The following is an 18,292-nucleotide window of genomic DNA, read 5'->3' as shown; positions in this document are numbered from 1 at the left end:
TTACTGACTTACAAGCAAATCACAGCAATGTTTATTGGTAAAGTGGTTCTCCAAGTTAGAAACGTGTTTTTTCTGTGCTCCATGGGACATACAGGCAGCTTGGCACACCTGACTCAAGAGTTAAGTTTTGTGGACCAGAAGAAGCAGTTGAATTTGGAATATTACTGTCTTATTTTTCCGAAATCAACTATTTTAACAGACTGTCATTGAAAAAGCAAAATTCTGGAGGTGTAATTTTGCTGAAGTTGCAAAATTAAAACCCTTGGCAACATTCTCCTTACAATCCACCAAACCTCCCCTCATCGTGCCATTATTGCCTCGTCTTAAAGAAAGATTTTTCAATACAAGCCGGTTAGGGTTACAGTAACAACAAGGTCCAAGTCCTTTTGAGCTGCTTGATGTCTGCCATAGCATGGAGGATGGATTAAGGCTGCAGACCCTGGGAACAAGGCCATAAAATATCCATGTAAAAAGCCAAGAACATGTGGGGAACACTCTCAAATGAAGCCCAGGCAGCACTAAAATCAAACAGTGATGACATGGCGATCAGAGTTAAAATAGCAACTCCTGACGTCACTGAAGTTTCCTTCAAATCCTTCTTTCTGAGAATGAAACTGTGTGGTAACCATAAATCATTTAGTCGTGAAAGTATAATTCTGTTCTATGTTTTTACAGGTGACCGGTATTTTTATATAAATGACGTGAACACTCAGGTTGAGTTCAAGTCTCATCAGTGGTTTGGAGCTACTGTGCGTGCCCATGGTAACAGCGTCCTGGTAAGAATAGTTAATTGATGGTTGGCTAGTTTGCATAACTTCAAGCTGTGGCTATTTGTTAAATCTAACAGCTGTAACATATATGCTTAGTGAAGACTTTGCTGTCATTAATTCTTTAATATGGTGGTTTTCGAAGCACATTCTCACTCCTAACAGTAGTTAGGAGTTAAGAGGCCAACAACAAAACCTCAGGACAGACCAGACCAGGCGTTAGTGGCCACAGATATAAGAAGTCTGCACCCACCCAAGGTGGATCCTCACCTGAAAGTTGCGAGCGGCTAATTGTATAAAGCCTGCTATCTCAGCCAAGTCGCTCTTTTTTGGGGGCAGATTCTACTTCCTCGAGATCTTCTTGGTTCGTTTGGTTATTTGGTTTGGTTTGGCCAGCTAATATTATACTATGATTTGGCCACTGAAGTTTCTTACTGTAGGTAGCAAGTCCAGCCCTTCCAGTGCTATCTGTCTTCTTGTATTTTTTCCTTTTGGCCCTAGATCCTTTTGGCGTAGAGATCTAGTTAATCTAGCTAAGCTGTGATTACATCACTGTGCAAGGATATTTTAGAGTAAAGGTAACATTTCTCAGCTAGACAACACAACCAGTTTCTTTTTTATTGAGCCTCTTTTCTCTGCTCTCCAGGCTTGTGCTCCTAGGTACTACTGGAGGACTGAGCAAGACACTCCCTTCTCTGATGTTACAGGAACCTGCTACCTCGCTGTAGAGAACCTCAGAACGTTTGTGGAGTTTGCCCCATGCCGAACAGGTAAGCTAGTGCAACAGTAGCTAATCTCTTAATCCACCAGGTCACCAAGATTTAGGGTTAGGGTTGGGATTTGGTTTAGCGATGTACTAAATTTGTGAGTCGGAGATGTCACCTTTCAAATGAAGACTTATACATTCACTCTGGTTATAGTTTGATTATAGTTTTTCCATTTGGGTGCTCCAAATAGGAAACATTCTGTAAAGAGGAGTGGATTTTAACTATGAGGTCTAAGTCATCATACTATAGGTCCTAACTCTACCTCAGCCCTCTATGTTAGAGAAATAGACTTTGTAGACAAAATAGGTAGTATGGACAGCACGAAGATATGCTTCATTAAATGTATTCATATTTCATATGTTTTGGTGCTGCTCACTGCAGAAAGACATGGACCTGCTGGACAGGGCTATTGTCAGGGGGGATTTAGCGCTGACTTCACCAAGGTAAGAGAAATATTTGTGGAGTGTTTGCTAGTTTTATGCAGTAAATCTGGCTGATCTAAGCAGTAGAGATTACACTGTGTACACCAACATGCAGTGTGTTTGAAACTCATGAGGAAGAGTGTGTGTGTGTGTGTGTGTGTGTGTGTGTGTGTGTGTGTGTGTGTGTGTGTGTGTGTGTGTGTGCGTGTGCGTGTGCGTGTGCGTGTGTGTGTTACAGGATGGGAGAGTTGTGCTTGGAGGACCAGGCAGCTTTTACTGGCAAGGTGAGCTGAGAGGAATGTGGAACAGCATGATTTTTTTAGGCAGTACCTTTCACTGTTTTTGGGGGTTTTTTGTATTTATTTTTGCTTCTTCAGGTCAGAATCAATCTATAATTGGGAGCCAAAGTTTAAGAGTCACATGTGTCATAACCTTTTGTTATCTATCCTTAAGGTCAGCTGATCTCTGCAACTACGGAGGAGATTGTTAAGGCCTACTATCCTGCCTACTTTCTGCTGTCGGTTGCTGGGCAGATTCAGACCCGACAGGTGCAGGGAAGCTATGATGACAGTTACCTGGGTAAAGAAGTACCTTTATTATTATTTTCACCCTCATACTTTGCTGTATACTCTAACACTAATAGTAGTAATTTAAAAAAAAATCCTTTATAGTACTATTATTATGACTTCTACATATGCTGCTGCATGTTTGTCTGTGTCAAAATCTAAGCCTAGTTGGTTTGTTTGTAAGTTAGCAGCTTAATGGCCTTTGATGAGGTCCATCTTTGCCTATGAAAACTTGCTGACTGGGTTTCATAAACTTTATTGTGGTTTTTCATGATCCCCAGAGGTTATGTATGACCTGACCTCAGAGGTCGCCATCTGGACAGAATTTATCATAATCCAACCTGTAGGTTTTTCTACAATTCCCAAGTACATCCTCACTCCACAGAGGATTCATGTTTTTCATTTTGGACACTTTGTTGCCTCTCATGTTGTCTCACATTATCAACTTAGTACAAAGGAAAGTGAAAAACAACAGTCAAACTGTTGCTGTTGATATTAAGACTTTGGACCTTTTCTCTGGATCTATTATCAGGCCAAAGTTCGCATGACTCATGACACGACTTAAGCTGTGTCATAATTGAATGAGCATATTTGCATGAATCCTCTGAGGTCTAAATCATCATCAGTGATAACCCCAACCATAGATCTAAACTCTAAACCTATTCTGATTTGGAGAAAGGAAAAAACAAAACAAAACAGACTTTTTGGGGAAAAATACAAATAATTATTAATGAGTGTCAATAAGAATTCTTTGTTTTTTTTTGTTATTAGCAGCGAAGTCTTAGGCAAGGGTGGAGTGCCCACTCCAGGTCAGGGACTGGTTGTTGCCCAGGAGGAGTTTAAGTATCTCAGAGTCTTATTCATGAGTGAGGGGAAGAGGGGAGCAGGAGATTGACTGATGGATTGCAGGGATGCAGATACTGCACCAGTCCATTGTGGTGTAGAATGAGCTGAGCGTGGAAGCGAAGCTGTCGATTTACCCAGGGCCGTATTACCGACCGGGCGAGTGGGGCTGGCGCCCCGGGGCCCATGGATCCAGGGGGCCCAGGGGGGGGCCCAACAACAATCCAGATACCGATTGTCGATGCTGATTGCGATAGAGCCCTCTATTCTAGGATCTTCTTTAGTTGTACTTCTTTAGTCTATAAGGGTTAACTGAAATGGGCTGGGGGGAGTGACAGCAGTCAGAGGGCCCTCGGCCACAGGACATAGGAACCAGAGGGCCCCTGGGCCATGTCGTACAGCAACCAGAGGGCCCCTAGGCCACAGAGGACGGCAATCAGAGGGCCCCTGGGCCACGGGGGATGGCAAAGGGCCCCTGAACCACGGGATATGGCAACCAGAGGGCCCCTGGGCCACGGGGGACGGCAATCAGAGGGCCCCTGGGCCACGGGGGACGGCTATCAAAGGGCCCCTGAGCCACGGGATATGGCAACCATAGGGCCCCTGTGCCACAGGAAACGGCAATCAAAGGGCCCCTGGGCTATGCGGTACGGCGACTAGAGCGCCTAGGGGGACAGCAATCAAAGGGCCCCTGGGCTACAGGATATGGCAACTTTGACTGTTCTTGACTCTGCCAATTACGAACTGTGAAGGGGAACGGTCCATTCTCCAGAATGGCTCGAATAAAAATGAGCTCAGGATGAAAATGACCCAAAATCGTCTGAACTCCCTCTCACTTCTTGCAATTGAATCACAGTTTGTGCAACAGCTGAACTTTGATGAGTTGGTAGATGATTTGCACGAAGGAAGAGCAGAAAGAGACTTTTGTAGGGGAGTGTGTGTCGGGGGGGGGGGGGGGGGGGGGGGGTGGTGGTGGTATGGGCTCGGAGCGGGAGGGGGGGGAGGGGGGGCCCTTGCAATCTCCTTGCCCCGGGGCCCAGACCCACCTTAATCCGGGCCTGGATTTACCGGTCGATCTAAATCTCTACCCTCACCTATGGTCGCGAGCTTTGGGTAGTGAACAAGATCGCGGATACGAGCAGCGGAAATTAGCCTTCTCAGACGGGGGATTGGCCTCGCCCTTAGAGATGAGCCCCTCTTGGGAAGTCTCAGCAGCTCCTCCACATCAAAAGGAGCCAGTTGATGTGGTTCGGGCATTTGAATAGGATGCCTCGTGGGTGCCTCGTGGGTGAGGTGTTCTCAGTACGTCCTACCCCGGGATAGACCCGGGACACGCTGGACAGATTAAATCTCTTCTGTGAACGCCTGGGATTTTTTTGTTCCTTGACTGCCAAGACTTAGGAGAACAATAAAAAAACAAACAAACAAAAAAAGCCCCAAATATGACATATTCTGGTGGCATAAGGTTAGTGTTAGGGTCATGATGGCTTAGACCACTCCACACAGGGTTGAGGGCTTTTATATGACCTTTTATTGTATCCACCATTTCAAACTGTTTCTCTCCCTCTGTCTGTCTCCACTCTGCATCTCTCCTGCAGGTTACTCTGTGGCTAGTGGCGAGTTCAGTGGGGATGGTGAGGAAGGTGAGGGTCATATTTACAGTACTGCGTGCATGGCTGAGTACAGGGATTGCTCGACACACATGTTTGTGTAGTAACAGAAAGGCGCAAAAACATTTAGGAACCTTAAGAATAAGAATAATAATAAAAAGAAATCCAATAATTATGCTGTTGATTTTCTTTTCACAGATTTCATCACAGGAGTTCCAAAAGGACTCATGCTGTATGGTTTAGTAAGGAGTTCCTACATTTTTCTTGTTTTTTGCAGTACAAATAGTCAGCGTGAGCCAAGCACAATTCTTATGAACACCTCTTTTCTGGTCTAATATAGGTATCCATATTAAATGGAAGGGATCTGAAGCCTCTGCTAAACCTGACAGGGGAGCAGGTATGTACAAGTTGACTGGAGGTTTTCTGCCTGAAACCTGTTTTCACATATGGATCCATATTTAAAGTGGCATGTGCAATGGAGGGTTGGAGTTGAAGGAATTTGCCCTGTGGAGAAGAGGTCTATAGCAGGGTCAGAGCTGCAGCCTGCAATATGCACAACTCATGGTTTCTAAAAGCTGTTAATCAAATAAGAGAATAAGTGGACACCAAGAGAGGGGCTCGCGTTGTCACTGTATTGATTCAGCATCTTCTTCTTAAATAGAGCAGCTACATTGAACAGGTTTTCCAGAGAAGAATCACTGAACATTAATACCATTCATCCATCATGTATTTGTCACTGCTGTGCAGTTTAAGGTGTGCTGAGCACCTACTTAATATCCCGTGAAAACTAAAATGCTATATAACAGATTCACAGGCTGCTAAAGGATAGATTCAGATTTAAACCAGCACTGCTGTGTTCGTTATACAGTGAAAGGCTGCAACTGAAATAAAACTCAGCTGATGAGCACAGAGTGATCCTCAGTGGAAAAGTGTGCAGTGCCCCAGCCCAAAGGTGGCACATCAGGTTAAGAGCATGATCGGCAGCCTGCTTGTTAATTGTTGTACATCCAGAATTTCTCCTCTTCTACTACTTCTACTTCTACTTTAATGCCCGGAGGTGTCTGATTAGAACACGGGAGTTTTTCGGCCACTTTCAAAGAAGATTTTAAACGCAGCGTCTGTGCAGCGCTGCCCAAGTAGACGACCTTAAGGGGGAAATACAACATTGTAATGGCACCTTGTATACATTTCCACAATTAAGTTGAAGCTAATATCAGTCTGACAAATAAAGGTAACCCCTCCAAAGTAAATAAATTAAAAAAAAAATCTTCAGAAAATAATGGAAATTAAACATTTCCATCCACTAATATTTAATATTAAAAGTCGGACACAGTGGTGGTGCTAATTCTTCTTTTAAAAAATATTAACATATCACTCATCAATCCTCCAGTGGTGGAAAATGTGAGGGGGTAGTAATGAGTCATTTGTTTGCTTCATGGGCCCACACTGATTGGAAATTTTTGTCTGCCACTTATTTTGGCTGATCAGGAAATAGAAATATAAGAAACAAAAGATGAATGTTTTTTTTTTTTTTACTAATTTAGCCTATAAAAACCTCTATTTTATTATATTGTAAATTCTATTACACAACATGACAACTTTGGATTTTGTCCCTCAACCCTTACGCCGAAGTCACTTTCAGCTGGGATCTCTTCACAGCCAAAATGTAGAAGGGGAACAGATACAGAAACTAAACTCTTTCACTGTATCATGAGACCCAAACTTAAAAATCTGAAAGTATCGCTTGAGTTGTGATAGACCAGCCAGTAGACTTCACTGATGTGAGAGTATGTGACACATGGGCTCATGATAAGGTATATGGCTGATTTTTTGTGTGTGTGGCTCAGTCTGGAGGTCATTAGTAACAGCTCAGAGGTGTCAGTCTGGAGGGTGGAGGGCCTTGAGTAAACTGTTAAGTCGTAGTGAGAGTGATCTGGGGTTAACTTCTGGCTAATGGGGCTCCTCGCTCTGTTGTTGAATGCTGGTCCCTCTGTGTGTGCTCAGACTGTGATGTACAGGTCAGCTGCAAAAACACACCAGAAAGTCTTTGTCCAAGAGGCCATGTTGTTTTGCTGTTGAAAAGTATAGTTTTGCTCACTTGTTATGCCATTAAACAGATCCTTGCTGATCCTTAAAATAGTTTCTCTGTGCAGCCATGTTTCATACACCTAATGTACACTATGTTGCCAAAAGTTTTTGCTCGTCTGCCTTCACACATATATGAACTTGAGTAACATCCCATTCTTAATCCATTGGGTTTAATATGATTTTGGCCCAACCTTTGCAGCTGTAACAGCTTCAAGTCTTCTGGGAAGGCTTTCCACAAGGTTTAGGAGTGTTTATGGGAATTTTTGACCATTCTTCCAGAAGTGCATTTGTGAGGTCAGACACTGATGTTGGATGAGAAGGCCTGGCTCACAGTCTCTGCTCTAATTCATCCCAAAGGTGTTCTATTGGGTTGAGGTCAGGACTTTGTGCAGGCCGGTCAAGTTCTTCCACACCAAACCTGCTCATCCATGTCTTTATGGACCTTGCTTTGTGCACTGGACACTTTGCGTTGCGCTTGGTGATGTAAGACTTGGAGGCAGCTGCTCAGACATGGAAACCGATGCCATGAAGCTCTCTAGCACTGTTCTTGAATTAAGCTGAAGGCCACATGAAGTTTGGAGGACTGTAGCGACTGACTTTGCAGAAAGTTGACCTCCAAAAGGCACCAGCAGCACAAACATGTCCAGTTTAGTGATTGGAATTAGCACAGGTGAGTTCTATCAGACAGCTAGCAGCTACAGCTACAGTGTGCTGTCATTCAAATTGGCTTGAAGCCTCACTTGAGACAAACAGAAAAACAAGGTATGAAAAAAAAAAAAAACCCTTTTCACAGTTGTCATGAGGGAGAAAATTAACTACAAAGACTAAGGCTATTTTTGTGCCAGGGTGTACACATGTTTATTTCATCTCTAAAGTTGGGCATTTTAACATGCCACTGTACGGGGACTGACTCTTTTGGAGCCAGTCAAAAAAACGGAAATGCAGTTTTTGGCACTGCTGTGTTGGTTTGATCTTTCAGCACCGGACGTTGCCACTTTGGGAAACACAACAACAAAAATATCTAAGAAGTTGTTACAGAACGCTGTGACTGACTGCGTTAGGCTACATTAGCTGCTACTGCAATTAAAGGAATCAGTTGTAGCTGATGAGGGAAAATTCATCGGTGGTTAACTTTTGCTGATCTCACCACAACTCACAAAACCTCAGAAGAACATTACTGGAGGACTTGATTATGTTTCTTAGGAGTGTGAGCAAAACAGTAATACAGCAGTATCACGTTGTTGCATTTGAACTTTGTCCTGAGCCTCAATGATTTATGTTATGAGCTGTTTTGCATGTGCACTACTGGAAGGCAATCCCAGTATTCAGTGTTGCTGCTGTGATGCTATACTACAAATCACTTTGAAATCAGAGTCAAACAAGGACATAACGTGACCCTTATTTATCATACATGGTCATATATGGCATGAAATTAAACCGGAAAGCCCAAGTCCCGCAGGCATATTTCTTGGAGTGTGCTTTAAAGGAGCTCTAGTCTCCAATCCCCAGGACCCCTACCTCACCACGAACTTACAGGAGCTCTAACACTGAGCTCCATGAAAAGAGAGAAGAGGAGACCCCAGGGGATTGTGGGATTGAGAGATTGAAAAAGAAACTTCTGGGGGTGGGGGTGGAGCATAGAAAAGATAAAAAGGACACAGAGAGAGAGAAAAAAATGAAAGAAAAAGAGATCTGTGTACTGTGGTGTGATTACAGGCTAACTGGGTCTTGTTTGTAATGCATTCCAGATGGGGTCCTACTTTGGCTACGCAGTGGCAACCACTGACATCAACAATGACGGGTAAGTGACTGGAGTCAGGGTGGCACAGATGGTGACAAAATATCAGGAGAGGGAGGTGAAATGGGTGAGATGAGAGCAGCTAAAACAAGAAACTAAAAGTGAGTGGAGGGTTCATCAAAAAGGTCAACAGTTGTGACTTTTGGTCATTTCCCACAGTGGTTTAATTACTCATACTCTCCAGTGTGTCATTAAAATTTCCCTCCATCTGTAATCTCCTTCTGTGTGTAGTTCTTCTCTGTGTAAAGGTTTCTTTTTTTTGGTTTTCACTTCCTCAGTCCCTTTCTTTCTTTCAGAATTTCAGCATGACCTTTAAAATGACTATTTATTATTTTACTCATCTGGTCAAGTATTACTGAGTCACAGGGTAACACCTTGTTTTTTTAAGCTAAACTTTGAGATACTTTCATTATTCTACAGCCCACATCCTCCTTTGTTCCTCTTCTCACTTTCAGTCAGGATGTGAGATAAAATGTTAACCTGATAAAAGTTGACTCAGGAGACTCAGCGTACTGTGACATGAAAATGTAACTTGAAGTCACAGTGAAAGTTAGGGCATATTTAACAACTAATGTGATGTAGTGCTAAATGAAACTGGATACAAGAGGGATTTAAATCAGATCCATGAGATTTGATTGGATTGTGAGTCTTAGCGAGAAAGCTCAAATGTAAATGTGGTGGAAGACTTTATTTTTGCCAGCTGAAATCCAAACGCGCAAAAGTCAGCTATTCACGCTAGCTAACAGTCTATGAGTTGCCCTTTTAGCTAGTCGCTACAAATCACATTTGATTACATTAATCTTAAGTTGAGTCATGATGCCATGAGTGCTGATCTTTGAAGGGAAAAGGAGGATTAGATTTTGGAAAATGCATTTTTCATTTTACTGTGTTTTAAGGGAAAATAATAAAAGGGATGAACCTATCCTTCAGGGGGTTTAAGAAAATAATTCTCTGGTTGTTTGGTTTGTACTCAAATAGAACTCTTTGGACCTTATTGTCTGTGTTAATATTATACTTTTCTTACTCTTAAGCTTCATGATTTGTTTTTCTGCCCTTTTCTCCAGTTTGGAAGACCTGGTGGTGGGAGCTCCACTGTTCATGCGTCGGGGGTCTAATGGGCGTCTGGAGGAGCTGGGTAAGGTGTATGTGTATCTACAGAGGGGCCCTCTGCAGCTGGAACCAAGCCAGTCCCACCTCCTGGGTCCTCAGCCCTTCAGCCGGTTCGGCACCTCTCTTGCACCGCTGGGTGACCTCAACCAGGATGGTTTCAATGGTAAATGTGCATCATAGAGAATGTGAAGAAAGACCAAAGATTCACCAGAATGAAGCCAAAATATCTTAATTGTTACAGTACGGGCCATAAACCCCCGCTTCTCACTATACCTCAAACAATTCTATTGTACAATCTGCCTGTTTTCTTAACTGCTTACCTAACTTAGGGTTGCAGGGAAGTTGGAGCCTGGCATAAACCCTGGACAAGCTGCCATTTCATCATACCAGTAACACATAGATCCAGACAGTCACACAAGCTCATGCCTACAGCCGATAACGTGCATATCTTTGGACTGTGGGCAGAAACTGGAGCATCTGGAGTAAACATGCAAAGTAGACACAGAAAGGCCTTCTTTATGTGAGGCAGTATCACCACTGTGCCACCTTTTCTGTTGGGACCATTTTAATCAAAGTGAGATTGTTATTCCGTATGCAGTCATTTATATTTAGACTCTCTGCACTTCCACATGCATACGTGGTTCACCTAAAAGCAGGGAGAGCTGCAGCAAGACCCATCACATAGCACAAAATTCATAACTGGCAAAAGACTTAACATTGATTTAGTCAGAAACAGCATGAAATAGATGATCTGTGGTAAAGGTGGGTTGCAAAGCAGCTTGCAGAAGCAGAACTAATAATCAGCCTTAAAGGAACCACCATATGAGATTTAGTATTAAGATGGGTGGCTTCATTATGTAGTGGCTCACAGATTTGTTTGGCAAGAAAAGGTTGCTGGTTCACCTTCAGCTAGAGACAAAAATCCTTTTGGGGTTGCATCAGGAAGGTACAAAACTCTGCCCCTGAACCAAAACTATCATGTGCAAATAAGAAGTATAGCAGCTTAGCCACAGATGGCTGGCAGATCAGCTGATCTCTTGGGAATGCTGGCTGAGATTGACTCTGTGGCCTACCAGAAATATTACTGCACTCAGTTTGTTTCTTAGATTTGTTTTCTGTTTGCTTAATTTCTTCTTTTCATGCTATTCTACATTCAAATGTTCATTTTTCTAGTGTGTTTTGTTTTGGTTGTTTAATGCTATAAAAAGATAGGTAAATAGGTAAAAAGTGATGACCATATAAACAGGGAAAAGCAAATTCTCACATTGGTGCAGCACCAAGATCCAAATGACTGAGTCAGCAGGAAATAAGGGTGAAGTGATTGATTTTATGCTACAGTACCTCAGATGGTTTTTCAAATGTGAAAGATAACTTGACTCATCTAAGTCTAACAAAGTAAATAACCAATAAACACAGCAAATTACTGAATTCTGGCCCTTGTAAAACCACTGAGAGTCCTATCCTGGTCCATAAAAATTGTTGTTCATGAAGGAATAGAGGCATACTGTGCTGCTTTGCATGCAGTTAACATAAGGTGTTGTTGCTGTTTACAATCAGACGTGGCTATCGGCTGTCCTTACGGAGGAGACGACCAGCAGGGGTTGGTTTTTATCTACAACGGTCACGTTGGAGGACTGAAGGACACCCCCACTCAGACGCTCTCGGGCCAGTGGGCTTTCAGCTCTTTCCCAGCTAGTTTTGGCTTTGCTATGAGAGGCAACAAAGATCTAGATCACAACGGGTACCCAGGTACTGCAGAACAAGCTCTACCTCCACATCTAGATCAATGCCTCTTATTCTGATTACATTCATTTATTCATTTAAGTCACTTTGCTCTTCTTGCAGACCTGATTGTTGGTGCTTTTGGGGTAGATAAAGCTGTGCTCTACAGGTATGTTGAAACATTTAGCAGCTTAATGACAAGCATGCAGACCATTCTACTCATTCTTATCCTGTGGCTTCAATCAGAGCTCGTCCAATAGTGAATGCCAGCGCATCTCTCACAGTACAGCCGACCATGTTCAACCAGGAGGAGAAGCAATGCACGCTGATCACAGGGAATGAAACTCTTTCTGTGTCTTGGTAAGGTATTTTTCTGTACAAAGTTCAGCCACATGTGTTTATTAATAGGCAGATTATACACAGTTTGAGGGAGCCTTTGGCACTTACGACTGTAGTGGAAATTTCTTTAATGGTTTAACAAAAAACCTTAAGAGCAGCTAAAGAGTTCTCTGAGAGTAACAGAACATGGAGCGTCTCTTACATTATGTAACACACGTCTTAGTCAGTGCTTTACCTCAAGAGAATGTCAAATGACTTCATGTTTGCCAGTTTCCTGTCCGAGCTGCTCTGAACACACTGAGTGTTCTTAGATTCAGTGGAAAAACAAGAAGTAAAATTCACCCAGCTTTCAGTCCCAATAAAGCTCTTTCCACAAATTCACTTTAACCATTGGATTCAGTGTGGAACCTTTTGAAAGTGCTGTGGGGCGTTTGCCAAACTACTTGGTGTCTTAGTATCTGACCGTTATGTTGATACAAGCGAGTCTTGTTCTCATGCTTATTGGTGTTTTTTTGCTGCCTTGGAAACAAAACGGAAACAGAGGGTGAGAGGAGAAAATGAGGAGGTGGGAGAAAGGTGGAGTAGCTACATGGAAGAATGGGGGGGGGGGGGGGGGGGGGGGGTGAAAGGGTTGGAAAAGGCTTGAAACTTTTATGAAATGAACAAGATATTGTTTGACATGAGCAAAAACCCTTCACACTCCATTCATGTATGCACGTGCACTTATCCTTTAAAGTTAGAATTCCTAAAGGGGACCTATCATGCTTTTCCAAATGTCTGTTATATACTGTTATACTTGTACATGCTAATATTAAACATGACACAACTTTCACTTTAATGACCTCAGCATAATCCTCAAGAGATAAAAGCTCAGGTGTCAGTCTGCAGCTTTTTCTGCTCTTGGTTCTGTATGATGTCACTTAGAGTGGTTTCCCTAATCTGATCATCTGAGCTTCTGAGCATGAAAGAACCACTTTCTGTTTGACATTGACAAGAGCTAAAACAGCTTGTTTGAGACGGAGGCTCAAATGAGGGACTTCAGCACAAGATAAATAAGAATTATTTAGAACTGAATCAGAGAAATACAAGGAGGCTGAAAAGAGTATAATAGGTCTCCTTTTCAGTGAGTGTGGCTACTATAAAAAGTGGTTTAACACTAAAGCAAATTCTTTTGGAGCTACTTTTTTTTTTTATACACATGACAAAGGAGCTGTAGATGTTTCTCTTTACAGAGCAGTTAAACAAACTCATGCTGTTATGATAAACCACTATCTGATTTCATGTTACAGAATAAAAAGTTAAAAAAAAAAAAAAATAATGGCCTTATTTTGTAAACGCATTTCTGATTAGTAATTTGTGCCACCTGTGGTGACCAAAACAATGCAGCGCCTGCAGCAGTTTCAGAATAAAAGCCACAAAGCCAAGCAGTGGCATTAGGATAGTGGAACATTTTTGATATGGTGAATGTTGCATCCTTGTGGCGGGTTATGTCGTCCAGCTGACATTAATCTTGTCTGACCATGTCTGTGAGAGTGAAGTCAAGTATAACCCAAACTTACAAATCACAAGTTTGCCTAGAGAGGCTTTATACATCTATACACAAACTGAGGAGACATGTAGACAAATGAAATGACAAAACTATTGAAAACATATGAAGAATGTGATCCAGGAAGATGTCCAGCAGCTTCCAGGTGTCACAGCAAGCAGCTTGTTTCCGGTGCTTTTAAGTTCCCAATTCAAGCACATACTGTCAGTGTTAAGTGGTCATACACACCACTTTCATCTGACTACGTGTTGTTACTCCAGCACATTTACAGCCAGTTTGCAGGTCTTGGAAAGTTTCAAGATTGATTTAAATGAAAATAAATGGCCAATAAAGTTTTGAATTAATTCAGAATCTGATCAAACTGACATATTTGATCAGATTCTAATAATTAATATTTTCATATCTAATTGAAAGCTGTCTGGAGATGTTACACATTAAACTTAACATATATGTATATATTGCTTTCTGCAGGATTTGGTTTTCAAAAGGTTGTAAACAGTCTTAAATTTAAAAACCCTGATTCCACAAATTAATCTTTATCTCCTTCTAATCTGTATTTGAATCTACCACTGCCATTGGCGCTGCTAGTAAGGTTACTTTATTGCAGTGGTTCTCAAACGTTTTCTGGTATGCTTCATTTAAGAAACAGAAAATGTTCATGTCCCAGAACACTGCAATTTTTTTTATAGCAGTGATTAACAATAAAAAAGGATCCAGGCTGATTTTGGCTGAAAGGTCAGCACAGTGGCATCAGAGCACTCTTCAGAACCGTATTGATTCGCCTTAGTTTCAATTCATGTTTTTCACCTGGTGGGACCTGCCCCACAGTTAGAGGCTATAGAGACATACTGTAGATGCTTAATGTACACCGACTTATTTTGACTAAAACAAAACAAAAAACAGAACAAAAAAAATTCAGTTCAATTCAATTTTATTTATATAGTGCCAAATCACAACAAACAGCAGTGCCCCAAATAAACTAAAGACATGCCTGCAAGCTCCACATGCTAATTTTATTTAAAAATATTTGTGTCTTCTTAAACCTCCAGCGTCAGCATCACTTTCTGCCTGCTGGCTAATGGGAAGCACCTCCCCTCTCATCTAGGTGAGGCACGCACGCACACACACACACACACACACACACACACACACACACACACACACACACACACACACACACACACACACGCGCACACACACACACACACACACACACACACACACACACACACGCACACACACAGATGGTCCCCATTACCTTGCTTTCTTTGTGCAGCCACAAGTATGCCGGCCCTCACTGTGGTCAATTTGGCAGTTAAGATCAAGATAAAAGAACAATCGTGTAAATACAGGGTAACTTGGTGGGCTCCGGCAGTTTAGAAAAGTGCGTGTGTGTTTATTTGAAGTGAGTGGGTGTGTATTGTCTCTGTTCTCTGCATAGTTGTTGTCATGTGGTCTGCAGCAATGCCCTCCATGTTTCTGTACAGCAAACAAAATGGCATATAAAGACTGTTTACCATAATATTTATTCCTGTATATGTGTGTGTTTGCATGTGGTGAGGCAAACATACAAGATGTCTGAGAATACATGTGTTCGTGTATGTGCTGTGCATTCATTTGTATTTTTGTGTGAAACAGATGTACAGATGATGTGCATGTTCACTTTTGTGTGTGTATGTGTGTGTCATACACTTTTAAGGCTTTGTGGTGGAGGTGCAGTTGGACAGTGGGAAGCAGAAGCAGAAGGAGTCTATCAGGAGGACTCTGTTCCTGGAGAGCCAGCAGCCCAGCCTAGTGAAGACCTTTAACCTCACGAACAGAAAACCCTTGTGTCACAACAGCAATATCTACTTGCGGGTCAGTCATACAAGCTGTGTTTGCACCTTGAGGTCGAGCAGATTCAGCAGATGTTTTTTATTGATTTTTTTTAATAAGCACATTTTTGTCAGGTTGATGTTATTTATGGTTCAGTCACACTAGAGTAAAATTAGAACTGCAACCTCATTGTGACTAGGAAAAACTGATGATTGCTTTGTGATTGCATTGAATAGTTGTGGCAACCAACTGGTCACCTAGAGGTTGAGCATACAATACCCTCAACTTCTGGGTGACTGCTTTCAATTACAAAGCAATTGCACGAGTCGCCTGGTGGGAGGCAAACTGTCTGCAATCACTCTCAGACAGGTTGGCGAAGGTTTGCAAACAATTGCTGTCTAATTTACAAATGCAGATTGCTAACATGTTGCAATCAGTCAGAGTCAGTCTGCACTAATGAGCACAACTTGTCTGCCACACATCTCTTTGCAATAGTTGATTCGACTTAACTAGTTGCCAACTGGTTGCATTCTGGTTATGTTCCTGTATAAAAGCATCGTTGCTGAGCAGCATCCGTGGCATTTTGCAATTAAATCGCCATCTTGCAGCAACCACGTCACTATTTCTGGAGAAATGTCTTAATTTCTGTTTCAAATCTACGAGGTTCTGGCTGGACTCTGAATATGAGTAGTTAATGTGAATTTCTGTGTATGTAGACGGCAACAGATTTGTGATTTTTACTAATATATGACTGTTAATCACCATATAATCACAGATTGTGTGTATTTGCCAAATTGACCCCGTTCTGTCACAAACCGACTGACTCCGTCTTATTGCTGTTTTATCGGCGTCTCCTGCGAGTGGTCACAGACCCGGTCCTCATCTTTGAAACAGCCAGTTCAGAGACAACAAGTACACGGTCACAATAATTTTGGTCATGCTGCAGTGTCCAACCACTGCTTTCCTTAGTGTGACTGTAACATAGGGCACTACAGTGCTTTGAGCTAAATGCTACGATATTATTTAAGGGAGCGTACCCTAGATGTCATAGACGAGAGGTGGGGTACACCATGGACAAGTCACCAGTCTATGACAAGGCCCACACACAGAGACAGACGACCAACACATAAAAAGGAGCAACATGTCTAGCAAAAGTTGATATACAGAATGAATCTGAATCATTCATCAGCTTTGTAAATCTTTTGTAAAGAATGAAAAAAATGTAATAATTTAAAGGGTAAAAGAAATGTAAAATGCATTTTGGTAATATTGGCTAGAAACATAGTTCACCCAGCAGTTTCCAGATAAAATCACATGCAGCCATAGAAATGCACTTACAGGCAGAATGATGACAGTAAGACTGAAAATAGTCTCTCATATTTCATGCTGTCATCTGAGCAGAGAACAAACACACATCATTTGCAAACATAAAAGTAATTGTGCAAATAGCCCTTATTCTTCAGACCAATCATTTCACAAGTATGCCTTTAATAATTTTCACAAATTTTCTAGTTCTTAATGTTTGGAAAAATCTCCAGCCCTGCTGCTTTTCATTGGAGCCATCTAATCAAAGACTGGTTTGCACCTGCAGGCCCAGGTGAATGCACTTAACTTTCCGCTAAGACGGAGGTTAAAGTCATTTCCTAATAACAGGGTTTGAAGTTGCTGTTTGAAGTACTGTGTGAGGTGAAACTGCTTCAGTACCAATCCTCTCATCACTTAGTGGTGGCTTGATCAAAGATTGTGTTTGACAAAGGCACTTATGTCATATGTGTGGATGTTCACTGCAAGGCATAATGAGCTGAGCACTTTGGTCTTTGACAGGATAAGAGACCAAAGCTGAAACTGACAAACATCCACTCACGTCAGTCAGCACTTATCTGTCTCTGTACTCTTTCTTTAAAAGAGTCACATCATTGTGTTCACGCAGAGTATTGAAGCCACATTGTACTCAGTCCTTCCTGTAAGCGGTGTTAGTTTAAAACAAACTTGTTACATCACTGCCAGTAAAAAATTAAAAATACCCTCTTTCAATTTAGCTTAGCAATTTGGGTCCAGATGGTCTGTACATTAACCTCTGTGTGTACTGACTTTACCTCAGTCTAAAACAAGTTGATACAGTAGAGCTTCTTTGACTTTTACCTCCCCCACTGATAGGTGGAGGGAGGTTATGTTTCTGGTCACTTTTGTATGTTTCTCTGTCCGTTTGTCTTACTGTTACCAAGATAACTGGGAAAACTGTGAATGGAGTTCAATGAAAATTTCTAGAGTTGTTGGGGGTGGTACACGGAACAACTGATTAAATTTTGGTGTGATCTGGATCTGGATCCAGGAATTTTTAAAAGGATCCTTCACCATTGTGAGACAGGGACAGTATAAACAAATTTTTGCTATTTGGAAAGGTTTATAACTAAAATTGATTGAACTTTGTAGAAATATTCCCTAGGAGCCCAAGAACATATGATTTCATTTTCAAGGTCAAGGTCACCAAAACATTTTCAAAAATTAAAAAAAATCTCATCATTGCCAAAAATTTTAAAATTAATTTCTCATTGAATTTTTCAGCTATTGTGATGCAATTTAGTACTCAGGTATAAAGAATTATTATTGATAATTCACTGTCTTTTTCTATTTTAAATTATTAGCATATTAATCAGCATATTATTATGAGCATATTAAAATTGGTAGTCCATGTGATCTAGTAATTTTTGATGGAGTATGACAACATTGGGTCATATATATTACAGCGTGGTACCGGCCCTTAAAAAATTTGGGGTGGGTGAGGTGGTCACTCTACTGAGTGCCCGTCTAGTTTGAAGACATTTCACCTCTTATTCAAGAGGCTCCTTCAGTTCTAAAACCAAAAGGTGGAGAATCCCAAGTATTTAAACCCTAGTGC

The 18,292-nt window shown here is 41.7% G+C and overlaps 1 protein-coding gene across 2 annotated transcripts in view; it reads left to right on the top strand.

Annotated features, from left to right (window-relative positions):
* LOC115780815 (integrin alpha-5-like) overlaps nucleotides 1–18,292 on the top strand; it is a 47,364-nt gene that overhangs the window by 10,548 nt on the left and 18,524 nt on the right. For both annotated transcript variants that reach the window (XM_030730228.1, XM_030730227.1), the window contains exons 3-17: nucleotides 676–776; nucleotides 1,414–1,537; nucleotides 1,916–1,977; nucleotides 2,195–2,240; nucleotides 2,410–2,535; nucleotides 4,964–5,008; nucleotides 5,174–5,217; nucleotides 5,316–5,372; nucleotides 8,812–8,864; nucleotides 9,926–10,134; nucleotides 11,529–11,720; nucleotides 11,817–11,862; nucleotides 11,940–12,053; nucleotides 14,628–14,683; nucleotides 15,278–15,435. In XM_030730228.1, coding sequence (XP_030586088.1) covers nucleotides 676–776; nucleotides 1,414–1,537; nucleotides 1,916–1,977; nucleotides 2,195–2,240; nucleotides 2,410–2,535; nucleotides 4,964–5,008; nucleotides 5,174–5,217; nucleotides 5,316–5,372; nucleotides 8,812–8,864; nucleotides 9,926–10,134; nucleotides 11,529–11,720; nucleotides 11,817–11,862; nucleotides 11,940–12,053; nucleotides 14,628–14,683; nucleotides 15,278–15,435 — 1,433 coding nt within the window. The remainder of the gene's footprint in view (nucleotides 1–675; nucleotides 777–1,413; nucleotides 1,538–1,915; nucleotides 1,978–2,194; nucleotides 2,241–2,409; nucleotides 2,536–4,963; nucleotides 5,009–5,173; nucleotides 5,218–5,315; nucleotides 5,373–8,811; nucleotides 8,865–9,925; nucleotides 10,135–11,528; nucleotides 11,721–11,816; nucleotides 11,863–11,939; nucleotides 12,054–14,627; nucleotides 14,684–15,277; nucleotides 15,436–18,292) is intronic.

This window comes from Archocentrus centrarchus, chromosome 5 (assembly GCF_007364275.1).
Source record: "Archocentrus centrarchus isolate MPI-CPG fArcCen1 chromosome 5, fArcCen1, whole genome shotgun sequence".
Taxonomy (NCBI): domain Eukaryota; kingdom Metazoa; phylum Chordata; class Actinopteri; order Cichliformes; family Cichlidae; genus Archocentrus; species Archocentrus centrarchus.
Note: the sequence above shows the minus strand (reverse complement) of the source record. Positions and strands in the feature narration are given on the sequence as shown.